Source organism: Eupeodes corollae, chromosome 1, assembly GCF_945859685.1.
Source record: "Eupeodes corollae chromosome 1, idEupCoro1.1, whole genome shotgun sequence".
NCBI lineage: Eukaryota > Metazoa > Arthropoda > Insecta > Diptera > Syrphidae > Eupeodes > Eupeodes corollae.
Genome location: NC_079147.1, coordinates 141,179,533 through 141,191,841, shown reverse-complemented (window position 1 = coordinate 141,191,841; position 12,309 = coordinate 141,179,533). Strand labels below are relative to the sequence as shown.

Here is a 12,309-nt window from a genome sequence, read left to right as displayed (position 1 = left end):
GCTTTCGCATCGTGACAATATCCTATCAAAACAAATTCATCACTTCTGGCATCGAACTTGCTTTGGTTTGGTTTAAAACGAATGCGCGTGAACCTATCTCTTTAAAGTACGAAACATCGGGAATCTTTGATGACCATAACTCTTCTGGGGTTCTGTTGTGATTTGCTGTAGTTGGGCAACGGTTGCGAATGTGAGCTGAGGTTACAACTAGTTCAGCCCATAAAAAATCTGGCAAATTCACTTTGATTTTCAAACACCTAGCCATTTCGACAAGTGTGCGGTTGGCACGTTCAGCAACACCATTTTGCTGTGGTGTATACGGTGAACAAAATTCTTGTTTGATGCCATTCGATTCACACAACTCTCTAAAAACACGACTAGTGTATTCTGATCCATTATCAGATCTTATTCGCTTAATTTTGGAATTTAATTGATTTTCGACAAGTTTTTTAAATAAAATAAATTTGTCTATCATTTCGGACTTTTTTCGCAATGTATAAATGAATATTTTTCTAGAAAAATCGTCTATGAAAGTTACGAAATACAATGACTTACTCAGAGATTCTGTTTTCATAGGTCCGCAAATGTCCGAATGTATTAGTTCCAAACAAGATGATGTTGATTTCTCATATTTCTTATCAAATGGTAGACGTGTTTGCTTACCTCTGATGCATGCGTCACACTCGAGTTCATAGTTCGTAAACTCTGGAAGTCCTCTTACAAGATTTTCATGTTGCATACGCTTCAAAGATGCTGCATTCAAATGTCCCATCCTGTTGTGCCAGATTTTGAAATCTCCTGCTGCCTTTACATTGCCATTCCCAGTTTTTGAACTTAAACAAGCTTCTTCTTTAGATGGATAGACAAAATAAAGTCCCTCTGACTTTTTCGCGCTCAACAGATGTTTTCCGCTCTTGCTCACAAGACTTGCGTTGTCGGCTTCAAAATAAACTTTCACACCATTCATGGTGGCTTTGTTGATGGAAATTAAGTTTTCTTTAAGGTCTGGAACAAGAAGTGTATTAAAGAGCGAACAGAAAAGATTTTTGCCATTAACTTTGCTGACTATATCAACAGTACCAATACCCATGATCTTTATTTGTTTATCATTTGCAAGTTTAACATACCCAACGTGACGTTTTGATAAAGATGAAAAAAATGTTTCACTGTGGCACATGTGAGAAGTGGCTCCGCTATCCAAGCACCAACGAGAACTTTTGTTGTATTTAAGACTGTCTGATACCTCGAGTGCTCTTGTGGGAGAAAGCTCTAATGACTCCTGCATCATAAAACCGCTTTCCGAATACGAGCTATCAACTTTTCTTGCCACTTCATCATTAGATCGGCAATTACTTGCCTTATGCCCTCTGCGTCCACAACGTCGACAATTGTAGTTGCAATACCTTGAGCCAAATGAACTTGTACCGGGTATTTGTTGTGTTGATTGACCAAATTTCTTGGGTTTGTTGGAATAAGATGAAAAATTGTTTAATTTACCTCTTACTTTTAGTGCATTATCATTTGATAATTTCGGTTTTGAATCACCAACTTCCATCAACCTTATGCGGACTGTTTCTAATGAAGGGAACTCTTTTTGCGCTGCGAATGCTGCTTGAACATCTTTATAACTTTCGTCGAGACTATCAAGAAGTAGGACCACGAGAAGATCATCATCGAGTTTTGCTTCTAGTTCCGTCAAACGACTGATTATACCACAGAATTCCCGCAGATATTCGTCCATAGTTTGAGTTCTTTCCATACGAATGTTCAATAATTTTTTGAATTCTTCAGCCTTTTGCCGTACACTTTTCCTATCATAGCTTGAAGCCAAGAAATCCCAGATTTCTTTAGATGTTTGAAAGTTCTTGACAAGAGCTACTACGTGTGCTTCCATGGCGAGTAATAGTTCACTTCTTGCATCCAAATCCTTGTCATTCCATTTTTCCTGCTCATCCCTGTTTTCGGTTGGTCGTTCTTCCTTTCCTTGGACTATTTTGAGAAGACGGAGCTTGTGCAATACTCCTTCCATTTGTGCCCTCCAAGTTGAATAATTTTCACCATTAAAAATGGCTATACGACCTTGGACCGCATTCGAAAGAGACATTTTAAAATTTTTGCTAGTGCGATACAATTTTTTTATTAAATTCAAAAATTATGTAACACCAGCTGGGCCCATAACCTGTAGAAATTATATTGAGTACAGGATGTTCGCAGTTGACTTAAAGCTTCAAGAAAACAAGTTGACTATATGACTAATAACAAGCAAGTAAGGAAATTTTATTTATGAAGAAAAATATACATATCCAATGAATATATGACTGAATAAGTTCTTAAACATAAAGTAGAATCATGCAAAGTAGTTAAATTGAGATGATATACTTAAAGGTAAGTGTTGCATTAAATAATTCATTTTAACATTAACATCTTCGCTACCAAATCGTGTCACAGGCAAGACTTCGCCTGTAAATAAAACATGGACTACCCTAAAAAACACACCACAAAAAGAAAAGAAAGTGGATGATGTTATAAGCAACTAGACCTGCAGGAAAATTTCTTTTCCAAACAATCGGAAGCTCAAAATAAAACCAACGAAACTCTCGTTGAGATACGGGATGCTATTTTGCCAGTGGCACATATTAGGGAAAGGGAATCTGAAAGAGCTCATTCTCTTAAAAAAGAGGAACTAGAAATAAGGAAGAAAGAGTTGGAAATTGCTAACGATTTGAAGCTGTTAGAGCTAAACAGGACTGCTTAGTATTAAAACGATTGGAAGTAGATTTAAGTTATTTTTTGTTATCGTATATAAATATATGTATATATATAAAGGCAAGTATGGGTGTAAAAAGCCTTGAACGTCACTCAGAATCACAAACATACAAACAATTCGAGAATCGTCGGTGGTGAATCAAAGCATCTTGGATAATGACAGATTCAAAATATCTTTGAAGAGGAATGTTGCCGAAGCTAAGATAAAACTTTATCTTTTTTTTCGCTGAAAATAATTAAGCATTTAACCTGATGGAACACTTGCCATGTCTCATAAAAACTATCTGTAATAACTCCAAAGTATCCAAAAACATCCACAGCCGCCGCACTAAAACTACTGCGATTATAAAACACGTAACTGGTGCGCAAAATTTTTAAAACCTTTGTTCATTAATATAGATACGGACGGGCATAAGTTAAGTTGTTGTTGTTAGAATGTCTTAACAATTTTAAGATTCAAGATTTCTTTTATAGTCTATTGACACTGGATAAAGCTAATGCTAAAACAATTTATGATATTTTAGTAACTAGTTTCAATAAAAACGAAATTGATTATAAATCCAATTTAATAGGTTTTGGTGCCGAACTCATCAGATCGCCCTTATTTACAAGCTGATGTCCCAAACTTATTATAATGTAGTGTATTTGTCACTCCTTTCATCTTCTTCATATGCATGTTCCAATTTGCCCTTAAGTATTGAAGACTTATTTCGAGATGTTTATAATTATGTTCAGAACAGTCCTAATAGAATTGCAGCATTTAAAAACTTTTCAATCTATTTTGGGGATAAAGTCAAATTAAATTTTACATTATTCACAGGTACGGTGGTTTTCGAGGTTAGAACTAGTTAATTATATTATTGTGTAATATGAAGCCTAAGAAGTATATTTTGACGACGACGTAACAAAACTTGACAACTTACTGTCAAGCAGAACTATTCTAAATATTCTCAATGACTCTGCTCATTATATGTATTTATGTTTTCTTAGTTTTATGCTATCGTTTTTTACTAAACTTAACAAATGCAAACAATCCGAAAAGCCAAAAATTCAAGACATGTATAAAGATGTGACTACAGCCTTGAAGTCACTGTTGAGTTGCTATATCAAAAAAGGTGTATCGACCCTAGAAATCAACATTATTATGAGCATGGGGATATGTATTACGGCATAAAAGTAGCGCTTTTTTTAGAAACTTTTTCGATTGACAAGCAAATTGTTCAAAGCTTTCTATGCTGTTGTTTGTTCTTCTTAGTTGAAGGCACTAAGCAAATATATTCCAGAGTCAACTTCAACAACAGTGTCTTCATATGTACCTATGGAAACTTTGTCAAATACAAATGTTGTAAACAAAAATGTTCAGCCAATTTTTCCTCTTATTAAACATTTTCGAAATCTAGTAGCTGAAGATTCTTATCAAGGGATCAATAATGAATGGAGAATGCTAGTGAATTCAAACATTAAAAAAAATGGCCAATCAAACGAAAACAATATAGAATAATTTTGGAAGTATTTTGCACGTTGGTTTCCGTAATGGTTGCACATTGCCGGCAAATTTCTAGAACAAGAAAATAAATTAATCCCCTTCTTTATTGATTTCAATTCAGCCTTTGATAACTTCGATCGAAGAGCTCTGTTCTATAAGCTCTACAATACTGGAATGAGTAATAATTTTGGAAAGGCGCTTGAAAACATGTATTAAGAAAACCGAGCAGTGGTACGGTGTGGAACTGAAACTTCGGAGTGGTTCGCAACAGATATGGGAGTAAGACAAGGCTGTTCTTTAAGTCCTTACCTGTTTTCGTTGTTTATCAATGACCTCACAACCCGTCTACCAGACGGAATAGACGATTTGGTATTATTCGCGTTCTCGACCGAATCATTACAGTTGATGATAAATCGCCTTTATATGTACTGTCGAATTTGGAATTAACAGTTAACCTTGGAAAGTCAAAGGTGATGATTTTCAAAAAAGGAGGTGGTAGATTATGTAGAAACGAGCAATGGCATTTCAATGGAGAACCAATTGAAGTTGTAAGAAACTACAAATACCTTGGTATGACGATTACTAGTGATCTCAACATGGAGTTACTACAAAATACAACAGACAATTATATGCTGATAATCGAAACAGGCATTTCACCACTATTTGTTAAAACTTTAAAGCTCTACGTAGATTACATACTGAAAGTTCTTGATATGTTGTACAGCACCCCGAACCACAATTTGTGTGAACAAAATTATTTCAGCAACCACAATAGCAAAGAGCTAATATCTACCATCTTTAAAATGAGGGGAGAACTCATAAAGCTTAACTACATACTACATCGTTCGGATTTACCGATCTATTGCAGCCTTTGCAACTTCGTGAAGCGAAAAGATGTAGTACACTCTATTGGTAGATGTCCTGTCCTGTTCTCACGGAAACTCGTAGACTGTATCTAGGCAGTGATATTAAATCTGAATCTGAAGTAAGAGCACTTTTAAATTGTGAATCAGATGTAAAGCCACTTCTAAACTATTATAAACAAGCAATAACTTACCGAAACAATATTATAAATGAAAATTTTTAGTTTCAAAACCATTAAGCTACTATTTATTTTGTAAATGATGTAAGATGTAACTAAAACAAAAATTTCTTTTTATTTTTTATTAAATGTCAATCAGGCAGACGGCAGAAGCCACGCTTTAATGATTTATGCATAAAAATAAAAAAATGCTTGTATTATAATGAAGAAAAAATAAAATTATCTACCTCTTGTCTAAATTTATTTTTGAGGTATTTTCGCTGCCACATTCTTCAGCCAACACTGAAAGACTATTTTTAAAAGTAACATTACTCAAAACGAAAATCAGAAACAGACTTGAAGAGCCTTGAAGAGAAGAGAAAATCAAAGTTGTTTTGGTTTCAAAGTCACAAAACCATTAACCCTAGTTTACAGCCCCAAAAAACTTACTACTTTTCTTGCCTGGGGTGTGTTACACCCCAACAGTTTCAAGCGCATCGAATTGTTTAAATTAGTGTTCTGTTGCCTTGTTTACGTTTTTTTCCAATCGAGTTGGCATTGGAATAATTGTTACTTTTTATGAACACGTGTATTGTTCTGCAAAAGTTAAAGCGATTTTGTAGAGAAGTGCAAAAAACTTTGGAATTTATCAAAAAGTAAGTATGAAAATATTGTTTTATAACACATATGTTAAAAGTTAAAGAACTTTGTAAATGTATACCTAATTTGTTTTAGTGTCTAATTTAGATGAATTATTGAAAAATATAATAAAGGTGATAAAGAAGAAAGGGAAATAGCGTTGAGAGCAATGCTAGACTTGGAATCAGATGAAGAAGGCGAGACTGATCCATTTTATGCTGGCGGAGATGACGAACAAAATGATCCAGATTTTTTGCCAAATGTTGAATTCGATTGTATTTATTTTCTTTTAACATTCTGTATAAATCGTTCTTTGAATAAATTTATTCCTTAGCGGATTATGAGGACATCGATGAAACTTCGGCAGAGATGTTGGGACCAATTGAAAGTTTGCCTGAACCTGATGAAGTTGAAAGTGATATTGATCAAGAATCAACGACTCCAGTTTCAAATGACGTATGTTTTCTTGCTCATAATGGTCGAAAATGGATGAAAGATCCGGAGACAGCAGCTCTGTCTCGTGTTCAAGGAAGCAATGTTTTCAAGCCTGGTGGAACTGTTGGATCTACGATTAATTTGAAAAACTCGTCTCTTATCCAAATTTTTAATCGAATTTTTAACCTGGATATGAGAAACGAAATCATAAAACGGACAAACGAAAAGGACAATGATATCTACGAAAAATTAAATGCAAAGCGAACAGAGCAACGTTTTTGGAAGCCTTTAAATATGAATGAACTGCAGGCATACTTTGTGGTTTTGCTTTACATTGGAACAATGAAAGATGGTCACCGCCGTCTGCGTACACTTTGGGATCCAATACATGGCCATACAATTCTTCGCGCTGTGATGTCATTTACACGCTTTGAGGAGTTGAATTTATTTTTGCGATTCGATGATTCAATTGGCCGTCGAGGACAATCAGCCGCAAAAAAAAACATTCTCCAGCCCGTTGAATTCCTTTTGAAAGAATTGAATCAAACCTTGACATCAAATTACATTCCATCCGAAAATCTAACCATTGACGAGCAATTGAAAGCCTTTCGTGGGCGCTGTAAGTTTCGTCAATATATGCCAAGCAAACCTGCTAAATATGGTATCAAGTTTTGGTGGCTCAATCAGAGTTCAACTGGATATCCATTGCAATTTTCAATATACACTGGCAGTAGTGATCAAAGTGTAGGCCTTGGCCGTGGATACGATGTTGTGATGTCATTGATGCCGAGATATTTTCACACCGGAAGGAATCTTACAGTGGATAACTTTTTTACTTCTGTAAATTTGGCACTAAAGTTATTGGACAAAAAAATTACTCTTCTTGGGACTATTCGCAAAAACAAACGCGACATTCCCAAACCATTTGTTGTCAAGGAACTCCTAAATGAGTATGATATACCAATCAAAATAAACAACAAAAAACAATACCGTCCACTTTATTCTTCACTTTGTGGATTTTCGGAGAAAATGGCATTGGTTTCATATGTTCCAACACCCAGGAAACAAGTTGTGCTGCTTTCAACACAGCACATTGTTGAAAAGGCAGTTTTCGGACCTCAAAATAAACCTCTCATGATATTGGACTATAACAGAACAAAAGGAGGAGTCGACGTGTTTGACCAAATGGTATCTATACACTCATGTTCTCGTCAAACCAATCGGTGGCCCATGGTTGTTTTTTACAATTTGTTGGATGTTTCAGCTTTAGCCACAGTTATTATTTTTCGCCATTTTAACCCTCCTTCAAAAAATATAAAGGTATTTAGAAACGAGAAGCTTATCCAACTTGCACAAGAACTAATGGAAAAGGAGTTGGATGATCGTTCGCATCCTTCAATGGAAAAGTTACAAAGTTAGTCTTGATGCTCTCCGCGCTATGGGAAGACAGTTGCAGGTTTTTCGTTCAGTTGACGAGAAGCTTCCACGAAAACAGGTATTGATTATTTAAAAAAAAAAAACAAAATGTTTCTAAAAAGCTTTTTTATTTTCAGGCCAGATGCCATCTTTGTCCGAGAGCAGACGACAGGAAATCGAGGTCAACTTGTGATGTTTGTGAAAAATACATTTGTCATCGCCACATCAACACAGTTTGTACTAAATGTCTGCCAGAACTTCCATCTATACCAGAATAATAATATAATATATATATATAATATAAAAATAGAATATAATTATTATTAATTCATGAAAAATAAAATAAACATTAAAAGATTGATTTATTTTACATTTTGATCATTGGGGTGTAACACACCCCAGGCAAGTGTGGACGACCTTTTTTCACACGAAATTTCCAAAAAATCAAGTTGAAGCTCTTTTATTAAATAAAGAAGAAATTTATTCAGAAAAAAGAATTTTGTTCACTGATTTTTTATCCCAAGTCGAAAAACTGATTTTCAAAAAAGTTACAAGCATTTAAAAGTCGTCTGGGGTGTATCACACCCCAGGATGTAAACTAGGGTTAATAGACAAATATTTTAGTAAAGTTTATTATCAATAGTATTGTATATAATATTATGTAATTTATTTATTTTTTTGCTCTAAAATGTCACTAAATGTTATTTTGAAACTTAATAAAATGAAAAGAAATATCAAAAGTATTTTTTATTTAAAATTTGTAGCTTCAATTATAAGCTAATATTGACTAGTAAGGGCCCAATGAAGAATAAGCAACCTCATGATATGTTTAGGATCTCATGATAAAAAATCATCATCAATTTTTGTTGAATCGGCAACACTGGTTCCATTGTTGCAACCTTGAAGTTCTGCTCCGTTCTTGGGCAATTCTATGTCCCTAATAAGATCATTAAATTCAGCTGAATTCAGAGATCCAACGCGTTGACCCTTTACGTTGATGGTGTAATTCTAGCTTATGTAAGAACTTAATTTATGCTGACTGAAAGGAGTACATTTTACCAACCTAATCTTTAACCTATAAAAGTCAATAGTTACAAATTGTATGTATCCAAGTAACAAAGGAAGACTTCCTAATTTTCTTTACAATATAAAGACCGAACATTTAAAGAATAGCCTCTGCAAGTTAATCTGGTACTACATTTTTTTTCCTTAAGTAGCACCAACAATTCACTTTACAAACGTTACACAACCATTTTTATTCGCTTCTTTTGATGACAGTATCTTTAAAATTGTTAGCGTTTGACCATTTCAAAACGTTTAGATGTTCACAATAGTTTCCTCTGAATTCAATTGTTCTCCTAACTCACAACATTTACATCAATATACTTAACACATTCCCTAACAAGAAGAATTTAAGCGCAATTCCAGATTCCAGATTCCATCATGGGACATCATCCATAAACAAAAATATACATTCTTGTCGTAGTGTCTTTGTCATCGAACAAAAGTAATGAACTCATTCCATGTGATCAACAAATAGTGATAGCTGGTTCATTAGCGATCTGGTGCATTAATGGCCTAATTAACATGATCATGATGGGCAACGACACGACAACGACGACGAAGATGAAGACGACCACGACGACAGCCAATAAGTTCCTGTTCGGGTTGTGGGGATAAAAGACGAACTATAGTTGGCTTTATGTGATGCGGCTATGCGTGCTTCATATAGCTCATTATCGAACATTAGTTTCATTTTTTTTTTCCGTATAGGTATCATTTAAATTGGATTGCATTCTATTGGTGTCGGGATTGATCTGGGACTTTGTATAGGAGTTGTCCCGTGGTGCTATTATACTCACCGCAACTGATGCTTTCAACTAATTACAAATACATGGTTACCACTTTAATTTAAATCTGTGGAATATTTTAACGATTGACCAAGGAATTACATATTGCCTTAAATACAATTTTTACTAAATTATAAAACCTAGGTGTTTGTTTGTTTGTCTAAACTAATATCAAGACCTTTTTTATTTGTACTTAAATCTTTTTAAAATAAGGTCCTTAATATAAAACTTAATGCTAACTTAAACTACCTATCCTACCTTTAAACTACTTAAAACTAGAACAACCACAGCAGCAAATCTAACTATCTAACATTTCTGTACGTCCCGATTCTACAGGAGTCGCCTATCCACGGTTCTTCGTCTGACGTGGTAGATTAACGGAACTGCCTGTATCAGACCGCATCTATCTAAACAGAAGAATGTCTCTGGTGGAATGAACCGCTCAAGTGTGCACTTTCAAAATATTTGTCGTTCGGAACGCCCCGAAAATTAAATTGTTGGTCAAAGACATAGCTCTTGCAATGTGACCCCGAACGAGTTTTGTCACGAAATTGTCAATTCTGTTCATTCGAGCCCGTTGTCTAGTTCTTCGTTGGAAGAGTAATGCGCATAAGAAGATTCGGCTCTTCTATATAAGCCGGTACAGCGTCGTAAACACTGCCGCTCGAACACTCGAAACTTCTTCATCTGGGAAGGGACAACGTTGAACCACACAGGACAACCATAAACTTTCACCGGCCGTATGAGGTCCATGTAGCAAATTACCATCACTCTGGGGCCAAGCCGACTGCTGTAAAACTGCCGTTTCGTCAGAGCGAATGCTCCTCTGGCCCTGGTCAGAGCAGCATTTACATATATGTCTGTCGAAATATAAATACTGATCTAACCATATACCGAGGTACTTCACTACACTTTTGCTCGCTAATGGTTGCCCGTGAAGATAAACGATGACCATCTTGCGCCAATTCTTGCACGTATCCCTCGTGGTCCCAGCCAACGGAGTCCGGAACAGAATTGTCTTCGACTTCTGGTAATTTATTTTCAGTTTCCAGTCGTCGCAATATCGCTGAATCTTGTCGAAATCACGCTGCAAGAGAAATCTAATAACCTCAACCTTTCGGGCCGTTCTGTACGCAATTAGATCGTCGGCGTACGCAATTGCCTTTGTAAGGCCGCGTTTCCACTTGCAAGTCAACTCGCGGAAGTCTTGCAGAAGTTTCTTGCAGTCGCGTTTACATTGTCATGTGAATTCTTGCAATTTCTTCTGCAATAAATGTCTTGCAAGAAGCTCGCGCAACATACTGTCGCAATTTATTGCAGATGTATTTACACCAGGAGAGCAATTAATGTCGCAAGAAATCTGGTTGTTTACTTAAAATTGTGATATGTTAAAAATTTGGCAATATCTTGGAACGAAGTTTAATGTTTCGTTGTATATATTTAAATTACCAGAATTATTTCTAATAATAAGTGTATATATATTAGAAACAAAACCGCCCTTACAATTTTCGAAAAAAAAAATGTTTATTAACTAATGTTTTTTTTTAAAATTAAACGGCATTGAAGAGCGTGCTCGTACAACCCATTCTGGCATCTATTTACTTTTAAAATTACTGGCTTAAACTCATTTTTATTCTTAAATGAGAGCAATTTTCTTTCTTTCTGACTTTCTAACTTATTTGTTCTTTTAAAATTTGTTTCCTTAAAAGCGTTTTTAACAAAAACAAAAATTCTTTAAATAATTGTTCTTAATTAAAAAAAAAAAACGACATGTGAACAGAGATTTTTATTATTATATTCAAAACAATATATCAACATAAATAAAACGTTGTCCGGCACAATTACAAGTAATAAATTCTAATTTATTTTTGTGTCAAACATTGATAAATAATAAAACAACGTTTTTATTTCATGTAGAGTTAATGTTCTTGAAAATACTCTAAACTGTGAGCTATTTTGGAGAATCCCGGTTATTCCATAAACATGGATTACATGATTTCATGAATTAAACGCATAACTTCTTCGCGAGGCCATTCACGACCTTTTATTTTACTTATTTTGTATGTGTAAAGCAAACACGTCAACCAGCTACTTGCGCGAGATATACGAAACTGTTTCGATAAGCTGCAAGAACTGTCGCGAGTCGGTACAAATGTGTTTAAACTAGCAATTAATTGCACTTGCAAATACTCGCAAGAAGTTATGAAAGTACTGTCGCTATAGAAATTGCTTGGTAGTTTCCACTTGCAATTCACTGTCGGACAGACTATCGGGCATTTATTGCAGAAATTTTCTTGCAAATGGAAACGCGGCCTAAGACTACCTATCAGATCGCTGGTGTAAATGCTGAATAGAATCGGCGAATTCACCGCTCCCTGTTGAAGACCATTTTTAATTGAGAATGTTGTGGTAGAAGTTACATTGCCACTTTTGACAACAATTTTTCGACCGTTAAGCATATCATACAGTATATACAGCCATGGCTTGCTTATGCCAAGCCTGCTCAGTTTTAGGTAAAGACCCTCTAACCATACGGTGTCAAAGGCCTTTTCCAAATCAACCAGAACAGCACCTGTGCTTTGTTGTTTTGATTTATTCCATTGGATATCAGAAACGAGTTTAGACGCAGCATGAATTGTGTCATGACCCGCCTTGAACCCGAACTATTTGTTTGGAATTATTTTGTTGTCCGAAGC

The 12,309-nt window shown here is 35.2% G+C and overlaps 1 protein-coding gene across 1 annotated transcript; it reads left to right on the top strand.

Moving 5' to 3' along the window:
* The first annotated feature begins 6,081 nt into the window (after positions 1-6,081).
* On the top strand, positions 6,082-7,956 carry LOC129945215 (piggyBac transposable element-derived protein 4-like). Its single transcript, XM_056054877.1, has 3 exons — positions 6,082-6,187; positions 6,247-7,761; positions 7,901-7,956. Exons 1-3 carry the CDS (start codon positions 6,082-6,084, stop codon positions 7,954-7,956), a joined length of 1,677 nt encoding a protein of 558 aa, XP_055910852.1.
* Positions 7,957-12,309: the final 4,353 nt, after the last annotated feature.